Here is a 10,964-nt window from a genome sequence, read left to right on the forward strand (position 1 = left end):
GCGGTAAAAACGGGAAAATGGACGGGAAATGGGGAAAAACGGGCGGGAAATGGGGAAAAACGGGCGGGAAATGAGGCAGGAAATGAGGAAAAAGGGGTGGGAAATGGGGAAAAATGGGAGGGAAATGAGGAAAAATGGGCGGGAAATGGGGAAAAAGGGGCGGGAAATGAGGGAAAAAGGGGCGGGAAATGGGGAAAAACAGGCGGGAAATGAGGCAGGAAATGAGGAAAAATGGGCGGGAAATGAGGAAAAATGGGCGGGAAATGAGGGAAAAATGGGCGGGAAATGAGGAAAAATGGGTGGGAAATGAGGCAGGAAATGAGGAAAAATGGGTGGGAAATGAGGAAAAAGGGGTGGGAAATGGGGAAAAAGGGGCGGGAAATGAGGAAAAATGGGCGGGAAATGAGGCAGGAAATGAGGAAAAAGGGGACGGGAATGAGGGAAAATGGGCGGGAAATGAGGAAAAAGGGGCGGGAAATGGGGACAAATGGGCGGGAAATGGGGAAAAACGGGCGGGAAATGAGGCAGGAAATGAGGAAAAAGGGGTGGGAAATGAGGAAAAATGGGCGGGAAATGAGGAAAAATGGGCGGGAAATGAGGAAAAATGGGTGGGAAATGAGGCAGGAAATGAGGAAAAATGGGTGGGAAATGAGGAAAAAGGGGTGGGAAATGGGGAAAAAGGGGCGGGAAATGAGGAAAAATGGGCGGGAAATGAGGCAGGAAATGAGGAAAAATGGGTGGGAAATGAGGAAAAATGGGCGGGAAATGAGGAAAAATGGGCGGGAAATGAGGGAAAAATGGGCGAGAAATGAGGAAAAATGGGTGGGAAATGAGGCAGGAAATGAGGAAAAAGGGGTGGGAAATGGGGAAAAAGGGGCGGGAAATGAGGGAAAAATGGGTGGGAAATGAGGCAGGAAATGAGGAAAAAGGGGTGGGAAATGGGGAAAAATGGGAGGGAAATGAGGAAAAATGGGCGGGAAATGGGGAAAAAGGGGCGAGAAATGAGGAAAAATGGGCGGGAAATGAGGAAAAATGGGTGGGAAATGAGGAAAAACGGGCGGGAAATGAGGCAGGAAATGAGGAAAAATGGGCGGGAAATGAGGAAAAATGGGCGGGAAATGAGGGAAAAATGGGCGAGAAATGAGGAAAAATGGGTGGGAAATGAGGCAGGAAATGAGGAAAAATGGGTGGGAAATGAGGAAAAATGGGCGGGAAATGAGGAAAAATGGGCGGGAAATGAGGGAAAAATGGGCGGGAAATGAGGAAAAATGGGTGGGAAATGAGGCAGGAAATGAGGAAAAATGGGCGGGAAATGAGGAAAAAGGGGCGTGAAATGGGGAAAAAGGGGCGGGAAATGAGGAAAAATGGGTGGGAAATGAGGCAGGAAATGAGGAAAAATGGGCGGGAAATGAGGGAAAAATGGGCGGGAAATGAGGAAAAATGGGTGGGAAATGAGGCAGGAAATGAGGAAAAAGGGGATGGGAATGAGGGAAAACGGGCGGGAAATGATGGAAAGGGGGCGGGAAATGGGGCAGGAAATGAGGACAAAGGGATGGGAAATGGGGGAAAAATGGGTGGAAAATGGGGAAAAATGGGCGGGAAATGAGGCAGGAAATAAGGAAAAAGCAATGGGAATGAGGGAAAATAGGCGGGAAATGAGGAAAAAGGGGCGGGAAATGGGGAAAAATGGGCGGGAAATGAGGGAAAATGGGCGGGAAATGAGGGAAAAAACGAGCGGGAAATGAGGGAAAAATGGGCGGGAAATGAGGAAAAAGGGCGGGAAATGAGGAAAAGGGGGCGTGGTTTATCAGAAAGGGGCGTGGCAGTGGGCGTGGCCACGAGCAGCCTGGACATGCAAAGGGACGGGAATGAGGGAAAATGGCCGGGAAATGAGGAAAAACGGGTGGGAAAGGGGGAAAAATGGGTGGGAAATGGGGAAAAAGGGACGGGAAATGAGGAAAATGGGCGGGAAATGAGGAAAAAGGGGCGGGAAATGAGGGAAAACGGGTGGGAAATGAGGAAAAATGGGCGGGAAATGGGGAAAAAGGGACGGGAAATGAGGAAAAATGGGTGGGAAATGAGGCAGGAAATGAGGAAAAAGGGGTGGGAAATGGGGAAAAAGGGGCGGGAAATGAGGAAAAATGGGCGGGAAATGAGGGAAAAATGGGTGGGAAATGAGGCAGGAAATGAGGAAAAATGGGCGGGAAATGAGGAAAAATGGGCGGGAAATGAGGAAAAATGGGTGGGAAATGAGGCAGGAAATGAGGAAAAATGGGTGGGAAATGAGGAAAAATGGGCGGGAAATGAGGGAAAAATGGGCGGGAAATGAGGAAAAAGGGGTGGGAAATGAGGGAAAAAGGGGCGGGAAATGGGGAAAAACAGGCGGGAAATGAGGCAGGAAATGAGGAAAAAGGGGTGGGAAATGGGGAAAAAGGGGCGGGAAATGGGGAAAAATGGGCGGGAAATGAGGGAAAAATGGGCGGGAAATGAGGAAAAATGGGTGGGAAATGAGGCAGGAAATGAGGAAAAAGGGGTGGGAAATGGGGAAAAATGGGAGGGAAATGAGGAAAAAGGGGCGGGAAATGAGGGAAAAAGGGGCGGGAAATGGGGAAAAACAGGCAAGAAATGAGGCAGGAAATGAGGAAAAATGGGCGGGAAATGAGGAAAAATGGGCGGGAAATGAGGGAAAAATGGGTGGGAAATGAGGAAAAATGGGTGGGAAATGAGGAAAAAGGGGCGGGAAATGAGGAAAAATGGGTGGGAAATGAGGCAGGAAATGAGGAAAAAGGGGTGGGAAATGGGGAAAAAGGGGCGGGAAATGAGGAAAAAGGGGTGGGAAATGAGGGAAAAATGGGCGGGAAATGAGGAAAAACAGGCGGGAAATGAGGCAGGAAATGAGGAAAAATGGGCGGGAAATGAGGAAAAAAGGGCGGGAAATGAGGAAAAAGGGCGGGAAATGAGGAAAAGGGGGCGTGGTTTATCAGAAAGGGGCGTGGCAGTGGGCGTGGCCACGAGCAGCCTGGACCTGCAAAGGGACGGGAATGAGGGAAAGTGGGCGGGAAATGAGGAAAAACGGGTGGGAAAGGGGGAAAAATGGGTGGTAAATGGGGAAAAAGGGACGGGAAATGAGGAAAATGGGCGGGAAATGAGGAAAAATGGGCGGGAAATGGGAAAAAAGGGACGGGAAATGAGGAAAATGGGCGGGAAATGAGGAAAAACGGGTGGGAAGGGGGGAAAAAGGGGCAGGAAATGAGGAAAAAGGGGCGGGAAATGAGGGAAAACGGGTGGGAAATGGGGCAGGAAATGGGGAAAAAGGGGTGGGAAATGGGGGAAAAATGGGTGGAAAATGGGGAAAAATGGGCGGAAATGAGGCAGGAAATAAGGAAAAAGCTGCGATGGAATGAGGGAAAATAGGCGGAAATGAGGAAAAAGGGGTGGGAAATGGGGAAAAAGGGACGGGAAATGAGGGAAAATGGGCGGGAAATGAGGCAGGAAATGAGGATAAAGGGATGGGAAATGAGGAAAATGGGCTGGAAATGAGGAAAAACGGGCAGGAAATGAGGGAAAATGGGCGGGAAATGAGGTAGGAAATGAGGGAAAACGGGGCGGGAAATGAGGCAGGAAATGAGGGAAAACGGGCGGGAAATGAGGAAAAAGGGGCGGGAAATGAGGGAATAATGGGCAGGAAATGAGGGAAAACGGGTGGGAAATGAGGGAAAACGGGTGGGAAAGGGGGAAAAAGGGCGGGAAATGAGGAAAATCGGACAAAAATGAGGGAAAATGGGTGGGAAATGAGGAAAAAGGGGCGGGAAATGATGGAAAGAGGGCGTGGCTTACCAGAAAGGGGCGTGGCCGGATGTGGGGGGCGTGGCTTGGGAGGGCGTGGCTCGGCGCTGACCACGCCCCCTCCGCAGATCTTCTACTACTCGACGTCCATCTTTGAGGGGGCGGGGGCTGCAGGACCCTGCCGTCGGCACCATCGGCACCGGCGTGGTCAACGTGGCCGCCACCGCCCTGTCGGTGAGCCCCGCCCCCCGGCCACGCCCCCCCGGCCACGCCCACTGCCCATGCGGGGGGCGGGGGAGGGGAGGGGACACGCCCTGGGAAAGGGGGGGAGGGGCTCCTGGGTCACCCCAGGAGGGCGGGGCCTGAGGGTGGGGGTCGCAGGGTGGGCGTGGTCTCACCGGGGTGTGGTCATGGTGGGCGTGGTCCATTCGGGGTGTGGTCAAATCAGGGTGTGGTCAAATCAGGGTGTGGTCAAATCAGGGTGTGGTCATTGGGGGTGTGGTCAATTCGGGGGTGTGGTCATGGTGGGCGTGGTCAATTCGGGGTGTGGTCAATTCGGGGTGTGGTCATGGTGGGCGTGGTCAATTCAGGGTGTGGCCATTGGGGGCGTGGTCACTTTAAGTTGGGGTCCTGGTGGGCGTGGCCACTTCAGGGTGTGGTTTTGGTGGGCGTGGTCTCTTCAGGGCGTGGTCCTGGTGGGCGTGGCCTCATAAAGGTGTGGTCCTGGGGGCGTGGTCGTTTTGGGGTGTGGTCACGGTGGGCGTGGTCAATTCAGGGTGTGGCCATTGGGGGCGTGGCCACTTCTGTGTGGGGTCCTGGTGGGTGTGGCCACTTCTGGGTGGGGTCCAGGTGGGCGTGGCCACTTCGGGGTGTGGTCCTGGTGGGTGTGGCCACTTCAGGGTGTGGTCACGGTGGGCGTGGCCTCATCTGGGTGTGGTCATGGGGGCGTGGCCACTTCAGGGTGTGGTCCTGGTGGGCGTGACCTCCTCAGGGCGTTTTGGGGGGCGTGGCCACTTCAGGGTGGGTCCCAGGTGGGCGTGGGCTCAGGGTGTGGTCCGGGGGGCGTGGCCACTTTGGGGTGTGGTTTTTGGGGGCGTGGTCTCTTTAAGGTGTGGTCCTGGGGGCATGACCATTTTGGGGTGTGGTCATGGTGGGCGTGGCCTCATCAGGTGTGGTCCTGGTGGGCGTGGCCTCCTAAAGGTGTGGTCCTGAGGGCGTGGCCATTTTGGGGTGTGGTCCTGCTGGGCGTGGTCACTTCAGGTTGTGGCCATTGGGGGCGTGGTCACTTCAGGGTGTGGTCCTGGGGGGTGTGGCCACTTCCGGGTGGGGTCCTGGTGGGCGTGGCCACTTCAGGGTGTGGTCACGGTGGGCGTGGCCTCATCTGGGTGTGGTCATTGGGGGTGCGGTCATTTCGGGGGCGTGGCCCCAGTGGGCGTGGCCACTTCAGGGTGTGGTCCTGAGGGCGTGGTCATTTTGGGGTGTGGACCTGGTGGGCGTGGTCGCTTCAGGGTGTGGCCATTGGGGGCGTGGTCCCCAGTGGGCGTGGTCTCAGGGGTGGGCGTGTCCCCGGCTGAGGCCCCGCCCCCCCCGCAGGTGGTGCTGGTGGAGCGGGCGGGGCGCCGGCTGCTGCAGCTGGTGGGCTTACTGGGAATGATGGGATGCGCTGGGACGCTGGGCCTGGCCCTCAAGGTGAGCGGGGGGGACCCCCCAAAATTCACCTGAAATCCCCCAAAATCTGACCCTGAACCCCTAAATTTCACCTGAACCCCCAAAATCTCTCAAAACCCCCCAAAATCCCCCTAATCCACCTCAAATCTCCCTGAAATCCCTCAAATCTCCCCAAATCCCCCCAAAATCCCCCCCAAAATCCCCCAAATCCCCCCAATTCCCCTCGAAATCCCCCCAAAATCCCCCAAAACTCCCCAAAATCCCTCAAATCTCCCCAAATCCCCCCAAATCCCCCCCAAATCCCCAAAATCCCCCCCAATTCCCCTCCAAATCCCCCCAAAATCCCCCAAAACTCCCCAAAATCCCTCGAATCTCCCCAAATGCCCCCCCCAATCCCCCAAATCCCTCAAATCTCCCCCAAAATCCCCCTCAAATCCCCCAAATCCTCCCTAATCCCTCCAAAATCCCCCAAACCCCCCCAAATCCCCCCCAAATCCCCCCCAATCCCCTCAAATCCCCCCAACCCCCTCAAATCCCCCCCAAATCCCTCAAATCTCCCCAAATCCCCCCCCAAATCCCCCAAATCCCTCAAATCTCGCCCAAAAACCCCCCAAATCCACCCAATCCCCCGAAAATTACGCCAAAACCCCCCAAATCCCCCCCAAACCGCCTCAAATCCCCCAACTCCCTCTAAATCCCCCCCAATTCCCCCCCAAATCCCCTCAAAATCCCCCAAATCCCCCCCAAACCCCCTCAAATCCCCATAAATTCCCCCCCAATTCCCCCCCGAATCCCCCCAACATCCCCCAAATCCCCCCCAAACCCCCCCAAATCCCCCCAAATCCCCCCCAAATCCCCCCCCAAAACCCCCAAACCCCCCCCCCCCCAAAACCCCCCATTTCCCCCTTCCCCTTCTCTATTCCCCCCTGACTTTTGGGGTCCCCCCCACCCCCTTTTCCCCCCAGCTCGGGGGTCCCGTGTGGGGCGCTCTGGCCCTCGGGGCCGCCCTGGCCTTTGTGGGGTTTTTCGCGGTGGGTCCGGGCCCCCTGCCCTGGTTCGTCGGGGCCGAGCTCTTCCCGCCGGGGCCGCGCGGGGCCGCGCTGGGCTTGGCCGGGCTGGTCAATTGGGCCAGCAACACGGCCGTGGCCATGGCCTTCCCCGCCCTGCAGGTACCGGGGTTTTGGGGGGATTTTGGGGGGTTTTGGGGGGTTTTGGGGGGTTTAGGGTGGGTTATGGGGTGCCAGGGGCTCGGGAAAGGGGGGTTTGGGGTGATTTTAGGGGGGTTTTGGGGAGGTTTCAGGGGGATTTTGGAGGTGGTTTAGGTGGCCATGGCCTTCCCTGCCTTCCAGGTACTGGGATTTTGGGGGGATTTTGGGGGGTTTTGGGGGGTTTTGGGGGGTTTAGGGTGGGTTATGGGGTGCCAGGGGCTCGGGAAAGGGGGGTTTGGGGTGGTTTTGGGGAGGTTTCAGGGGGATTTTGGAGGTGGTTTAGGTGGCCCTGACCTTCCCTGCCTTCCAGGTACCGGGATTTTGGGGGATTTTGGGGGTTTTTGGGGGGTTTTGGGGTGTTTAGGGTGGGTTATGGGGTGCCAGGGGCTCGGGAAAGGGGGGTTTGGGAGGGGTTTGGGGTGGTTTTGGGGGGGTTTTGGGGTGGTTTTAGGGCTCCAGGTGGGGGTTTTGGGGTGGCCATGGCCTTCCCCGCCCTGCAGGTACCGGGGTTTGGGGGGTTTTGGGGGGTTTTGGGGGGTTTTGGGGTGTTTAGGGTGGGTTATGGGGTGCCAGGGGCTCGGGAAAGGGGGGTTTGGGGTGGTTTTGGGGGGGTTTTGGGTGGGTTTGGGGTGGTTTTGGGGAGGTTTCAGGGGGATTTTGGAGGTGGTTTAGGTGGCCATGGCCTTCCCTGCCTTCCAGGTACCGGGATTTTGGGGGATTTTGGGGGTTTTTGGGGGGTTTTGGGGTGTTTAGGGTGGGTTATGGGGTCCCAAGGGCACCAGGGCCTCAGGAAAGGGGGGTTTGGAGTGGTTTGGGGAGGTTTGGGGTGGTGTTGGGGTTCCAGGTGGGACAGGTGGGGGTTTTGGGGTGGCCATGGCCTTCCCCGCCCTGCAGGTACTGGGATTTTGGGGGGATTTTGGGGGTTTTTGGGGGGTTTTGGGATGTTTAGGGTGGGTTATGGGGTGCCAGGGCCTCAGGAAAGGGGGGTTTGGAGTGGTTTGGGGTGGTTTTGGGGCTCCAGGTGGGACAGGTGGGGGTTTTGGGGTGGCCATGGCCTTCCCTGCTCTCCAGGTACCGGGGTTTGGGGGGATTTGGGGGGGTTTTTGGGGGGTTTTGGGGGGTTTAGGGTGGGTTATGGGGTGCCAGGGGCTCGGGAAAGGGGGGTTTGGGGGGGTTTTGGGGTGGTTTTGGGGCTCCAGGTGGGACAGGTGGGGGTTTTGGGGTGGCCATGGCCTTCCCCGCCCTGCAGGTACCGGGGTTTGGGGGATTTTGGGGGGTTTAGGGTGGGTTATGGGGTGCCAGGGGCTCGGGAAAGGGGGGTTTGGGGTGGTTTTAGGGGGGTTTTGGGGTGGTTTCAGGGGGATTTTGGAGGTGGTTTAGGTGGCCCTGACCTTCCCTGCCTTCCAGGTACTGGGATTTTGGGGGTTTTTGGGGGGTTTTGGGGTGTTTAGGGTGGGTTATGGGGTGCCAGGGGCTCGGGAAAGGGGGGTTTGGGGTGGTTTTGGGGTGGTTTGGGGTGGTTTTAGGGCTCCAGGTGGGGGTTTTGGGGTGGCCATGGCCTTCCCTGCCCTGCAGGTACCGGGGTTTGGGGGATTTTGGGGGGATTTTGGGGGTTTTTGGGGGGTTTTGGGGGGTTTAGGGTGGGTTATGGGGTGCCAGGGGCTCGGGAAAGGGGGGTTTGGGGGGGTTTTGGGGTGGTTTGGGGTGGTTTTGGGGCTCCAGGTGGGGGTTTTGGGGTGGCCATGGCCTTCCCTGCCCTGCAGGTACCGGGATTTTGGGGGATTTTGGGGGTTTTTGGGGGGTTTTGGGGGGTTTAGGGTGGGTTATGGGGTGCCAGGGGCTCGGGAAAGGGGGGTTTGGGGTGGTTTTGGGGGGGTTTTGGGGTGGTTTTGGGGCTCCAGGTGGGGGTTTTGGGGTGGCCATGGCCTTCCCCGCCCTGCAGGTACTGGGATTTTGGGGGGATTTTGGGGGGTTTTGGGGGGTTTAGGGTGGGTTATGGGGTGCCAGGGGCTCGGGAAAGGGGGGTTTGGGGGGGGGTTGGGGTGGTTTTGGGGGGGTTTTGGGGTGGTTTTAGGGCTCCAGGTGGGGGTTTTGGGGTGGCCATGGCCTTCCCCGCCCTGCAGGTACCGGGGTTTTGGGGGTTTTTGGGGGGTTTTGGGGTGTTTAGGGTGGGTTATGGGGTCCCAGGGGCTCGGGAAAGGGGGGTTTGGGGGGGTTTTGGGGCTCCAGGTGGGACAGGTGGGGGTTTTGGGGTGGCCATGGCCTTCCCCGCCCTGCAGGTACCGGGATTTTGGGGGGATTTTGGGGGTTTTTGGGGGGTTTTGGGGTGTTTAGGGTGGGTTATGGGGTGCCAGGGGCTCGGGAAAGGGGGGTTTGGGGGGGTTTTAGGGGGGTTTTGGGGAGGTTTCAGGGGGATTTTGGAGGTGGATTAGGTGGCCCTGACCTTCCCTGCCTTCCAGGTACTGGGATTTTGGGGGATTTTGGGGGGTTTTGGGGGGTTTAGGGTGGGTTATGGGGTGCCAGGGGCTCGGGAAAGGGGGGTTTGGGGTGGTTTTGGGGGGGTTTTGGGGTGGTTTTAGGGCTCCAGGTGGGGGTTTTGGGGTGGCCATGGCCTTCCCTGCCCTGCAGGTACTGGGATTTTGGGGGGATTTTGGGGGGATTTTGGGGGGTTTTGGGGGGTTTAGGGTGGGTTATGGGGTGCCAGGGGCTCGGGAAAGGGGGGTTTGGGGTGGGTTTGGGGTGGTTTTGGGGAGGTTTGGGGTGGTTTTGGGGCTCCAGGTGGGGGTTTTGGGGTGGCCATGGCCTTCCCTGCCCTGCAGGTACCGGGGTTTGGGGGGATTTTGGGGCATTTCAGGCGGATTTGGGGGGGTTTTAGGGCATTTCAGGGGGATTTGGGAAGGTTTTGGGGAGGTTTTAGGGCATTTCAAGGGGATTTGGGAAGGTTTTTGGGGAGTTTTAGGGCATTTCAGGGGGATTTGGGAAGGTTTTGGGGAGTTTTAGGGCATTTCAGGGGGATTTGGGGGGTTGGGGCATTTCAGGGGGATTTGGGGGGTTTGGGGGGGATTTTGGGGCATTTCAAGGGGATTTTGGGGGTTTTGGGGAGGTTTTCGGTCATTTCAAGGGGATTTGGGAAGGTTTTTAGGGAGTTTTGGGGCATTCCAGGGGGATTTGGGGATATTTGGGGTGACTTTGTGCCTTTTAGGCGCTGCTGCAGCGCTTTTTGGGGGCGATTTTGGGGGGGGGGGGGGGGGGAAGATTTTCAACAGGAAATTTCGGGGTGAATTTACGGCGTTTTTTTTGGCTTTCCTCGAGCGCGGTTTTTTTTTTGGGGCGTTCCAGGTTGGATTTTTTTTTTAACCCTTTCCCCTCCCCTCAGGACGCTCTGGGCCCTTTCGTCTTCCTCCTTTTCGGGGGGCTCCTGGGGGGCTTCGCTCTCTTCACCTTCCTGCTGCTCCCCGAAACCCGCGGCCGCCCCTTCCCCACCTCGGGGGGGGACGGGGACCCCCAAAATTTGCCCCCCTCGACCCTGCTGCAGCCCCCCGAGAAGGACACGGAGCTCCAGTGCCTTGCCACCCACGAGGAACCCTAAAAAAGGGACCCCCCCCCCCCCCAATTTGGACGCATTTTGGGGCCGATTTAGGGGCGCCCCCTCCCCCCCCCTTTTTTTTTGTTTTTTTGGTTTTTTTGGGGATTTTTTGGGGGGTCCCCACCCTCGGGGGGAGGGGCCTGGATTGTAAATAAAGGTGTGGAGAAATCAGCGGGATTTTTTTTGGGGGGGGGGGTGTTGGTGGGGGGGGGGGAGGGGAGCGCACCCCGGAATTTTTGGGGGTTTCCTGAGGGTTTTTTGGGGGGGACCTCAAAATGGGGGGGTGGGGGGCGGTTTTGGGGTGGGGGAGGGGGTTTGGGGGGGGTCCTGCTGGGCTGGGGGGGGGACGGGGAATTGACCCCATCCCCAAAGCGGGGCCCAATTTTGGGGGGGGGGGGGGTCCCCAAATTTCCGCTGCTGAGGGGGGAGGGGGGGAGGGGCCCAAAACGCCCTCAGGGCTCCGCTGGCCCCGCCCCTCCACGGAGGCCACGCCCCTCCTCGCACGCCATTGGTCGATCCGCGGCAGAGCGGGCTCTGATTGGCCGAGAGCCTCGTGGCGCGCACGCGGCGGGGGAGGGGGCGCCACGTGAGCGGCGGCCGGGCGGCGCATGCGCAGTAATGGAACCTCCCCCCGCCCGCCGCTCTCCCCGCCGGGTGCGTTTGCATAAAATTTACATAAATCCCGGCGCGGGAGCGGGGAGAATGAGGCGATCAGC

General features: G+C 58.2%; 1 protein-coding gene across 1 annotated transcript; it reads left to right on the forward strand.

The window, feature by feature from the left end:
- The first annotated feature begins 3,578 nt into the window (after positions 1 to 3,578).
- On the forward strand, positions 3,579 to 10,417 carry LOC138101811 (solute carrier family 2, facilitated glucose transporter member 4-like). Its single transcript, XM_068999590.1, has 5 exons — positions 3,579 to 3,583; positions 3,915 to 4,020; positions 5,380 to 5,475; positions 6,420 to 6,623; positions 10,039 to 10,417. The coding sequence occupies exons 1-5, from the start codon at positions 3,579 to 3,581 to the stop codon at positions 10,249 to 10,251; spliced, it is 624 nt and encodes a 207-aa protein (XP_068855691.1). The 3' UTR covers positions 10,252 to 10,417.
- The last annotated feature ends 547 nt before the right edge of the window (positions 10,418 to 10,964 follow it).

Source organism: Aphelocoma coerulescens, unplaced genomic scaffold (assembly GCF_041296385.1).
Source record: "Aphelocoma coerulescens isolate FSJ_1873_10779 unplaced genomic scaffold, UR_Acoe_1.0 HiC_scaffold_487, whole genome shotgun sequence".
Lineage (NCBI taxonomy): Eukaryota > Metazoa > Chordata > Aves > Passeriformes > Corvidae > Aphelocoma > Aphelocoma coerulescens.

Excerpts from the sequence above, each read along its gene's own strand:
- LOC138101811 (XM_068999590.1), top strand. Across the intron at positions 4,021-5,379 it reads TGGCCGCCACCGCCCTGTCG|GTGGTGCTGGTGGAGCGGGC; the intron begins GTGAGCCCCGCC and ends CCCCCCCCGCAG. Across the intron at positions 6,624-10,038 it reads TGGCCTTCCCCGCCCTGCAG|GACGCTCTGGGCCCTTTCGT; the intron begins GTACCGGGGTTT and ends CCCTCCCCTCAG.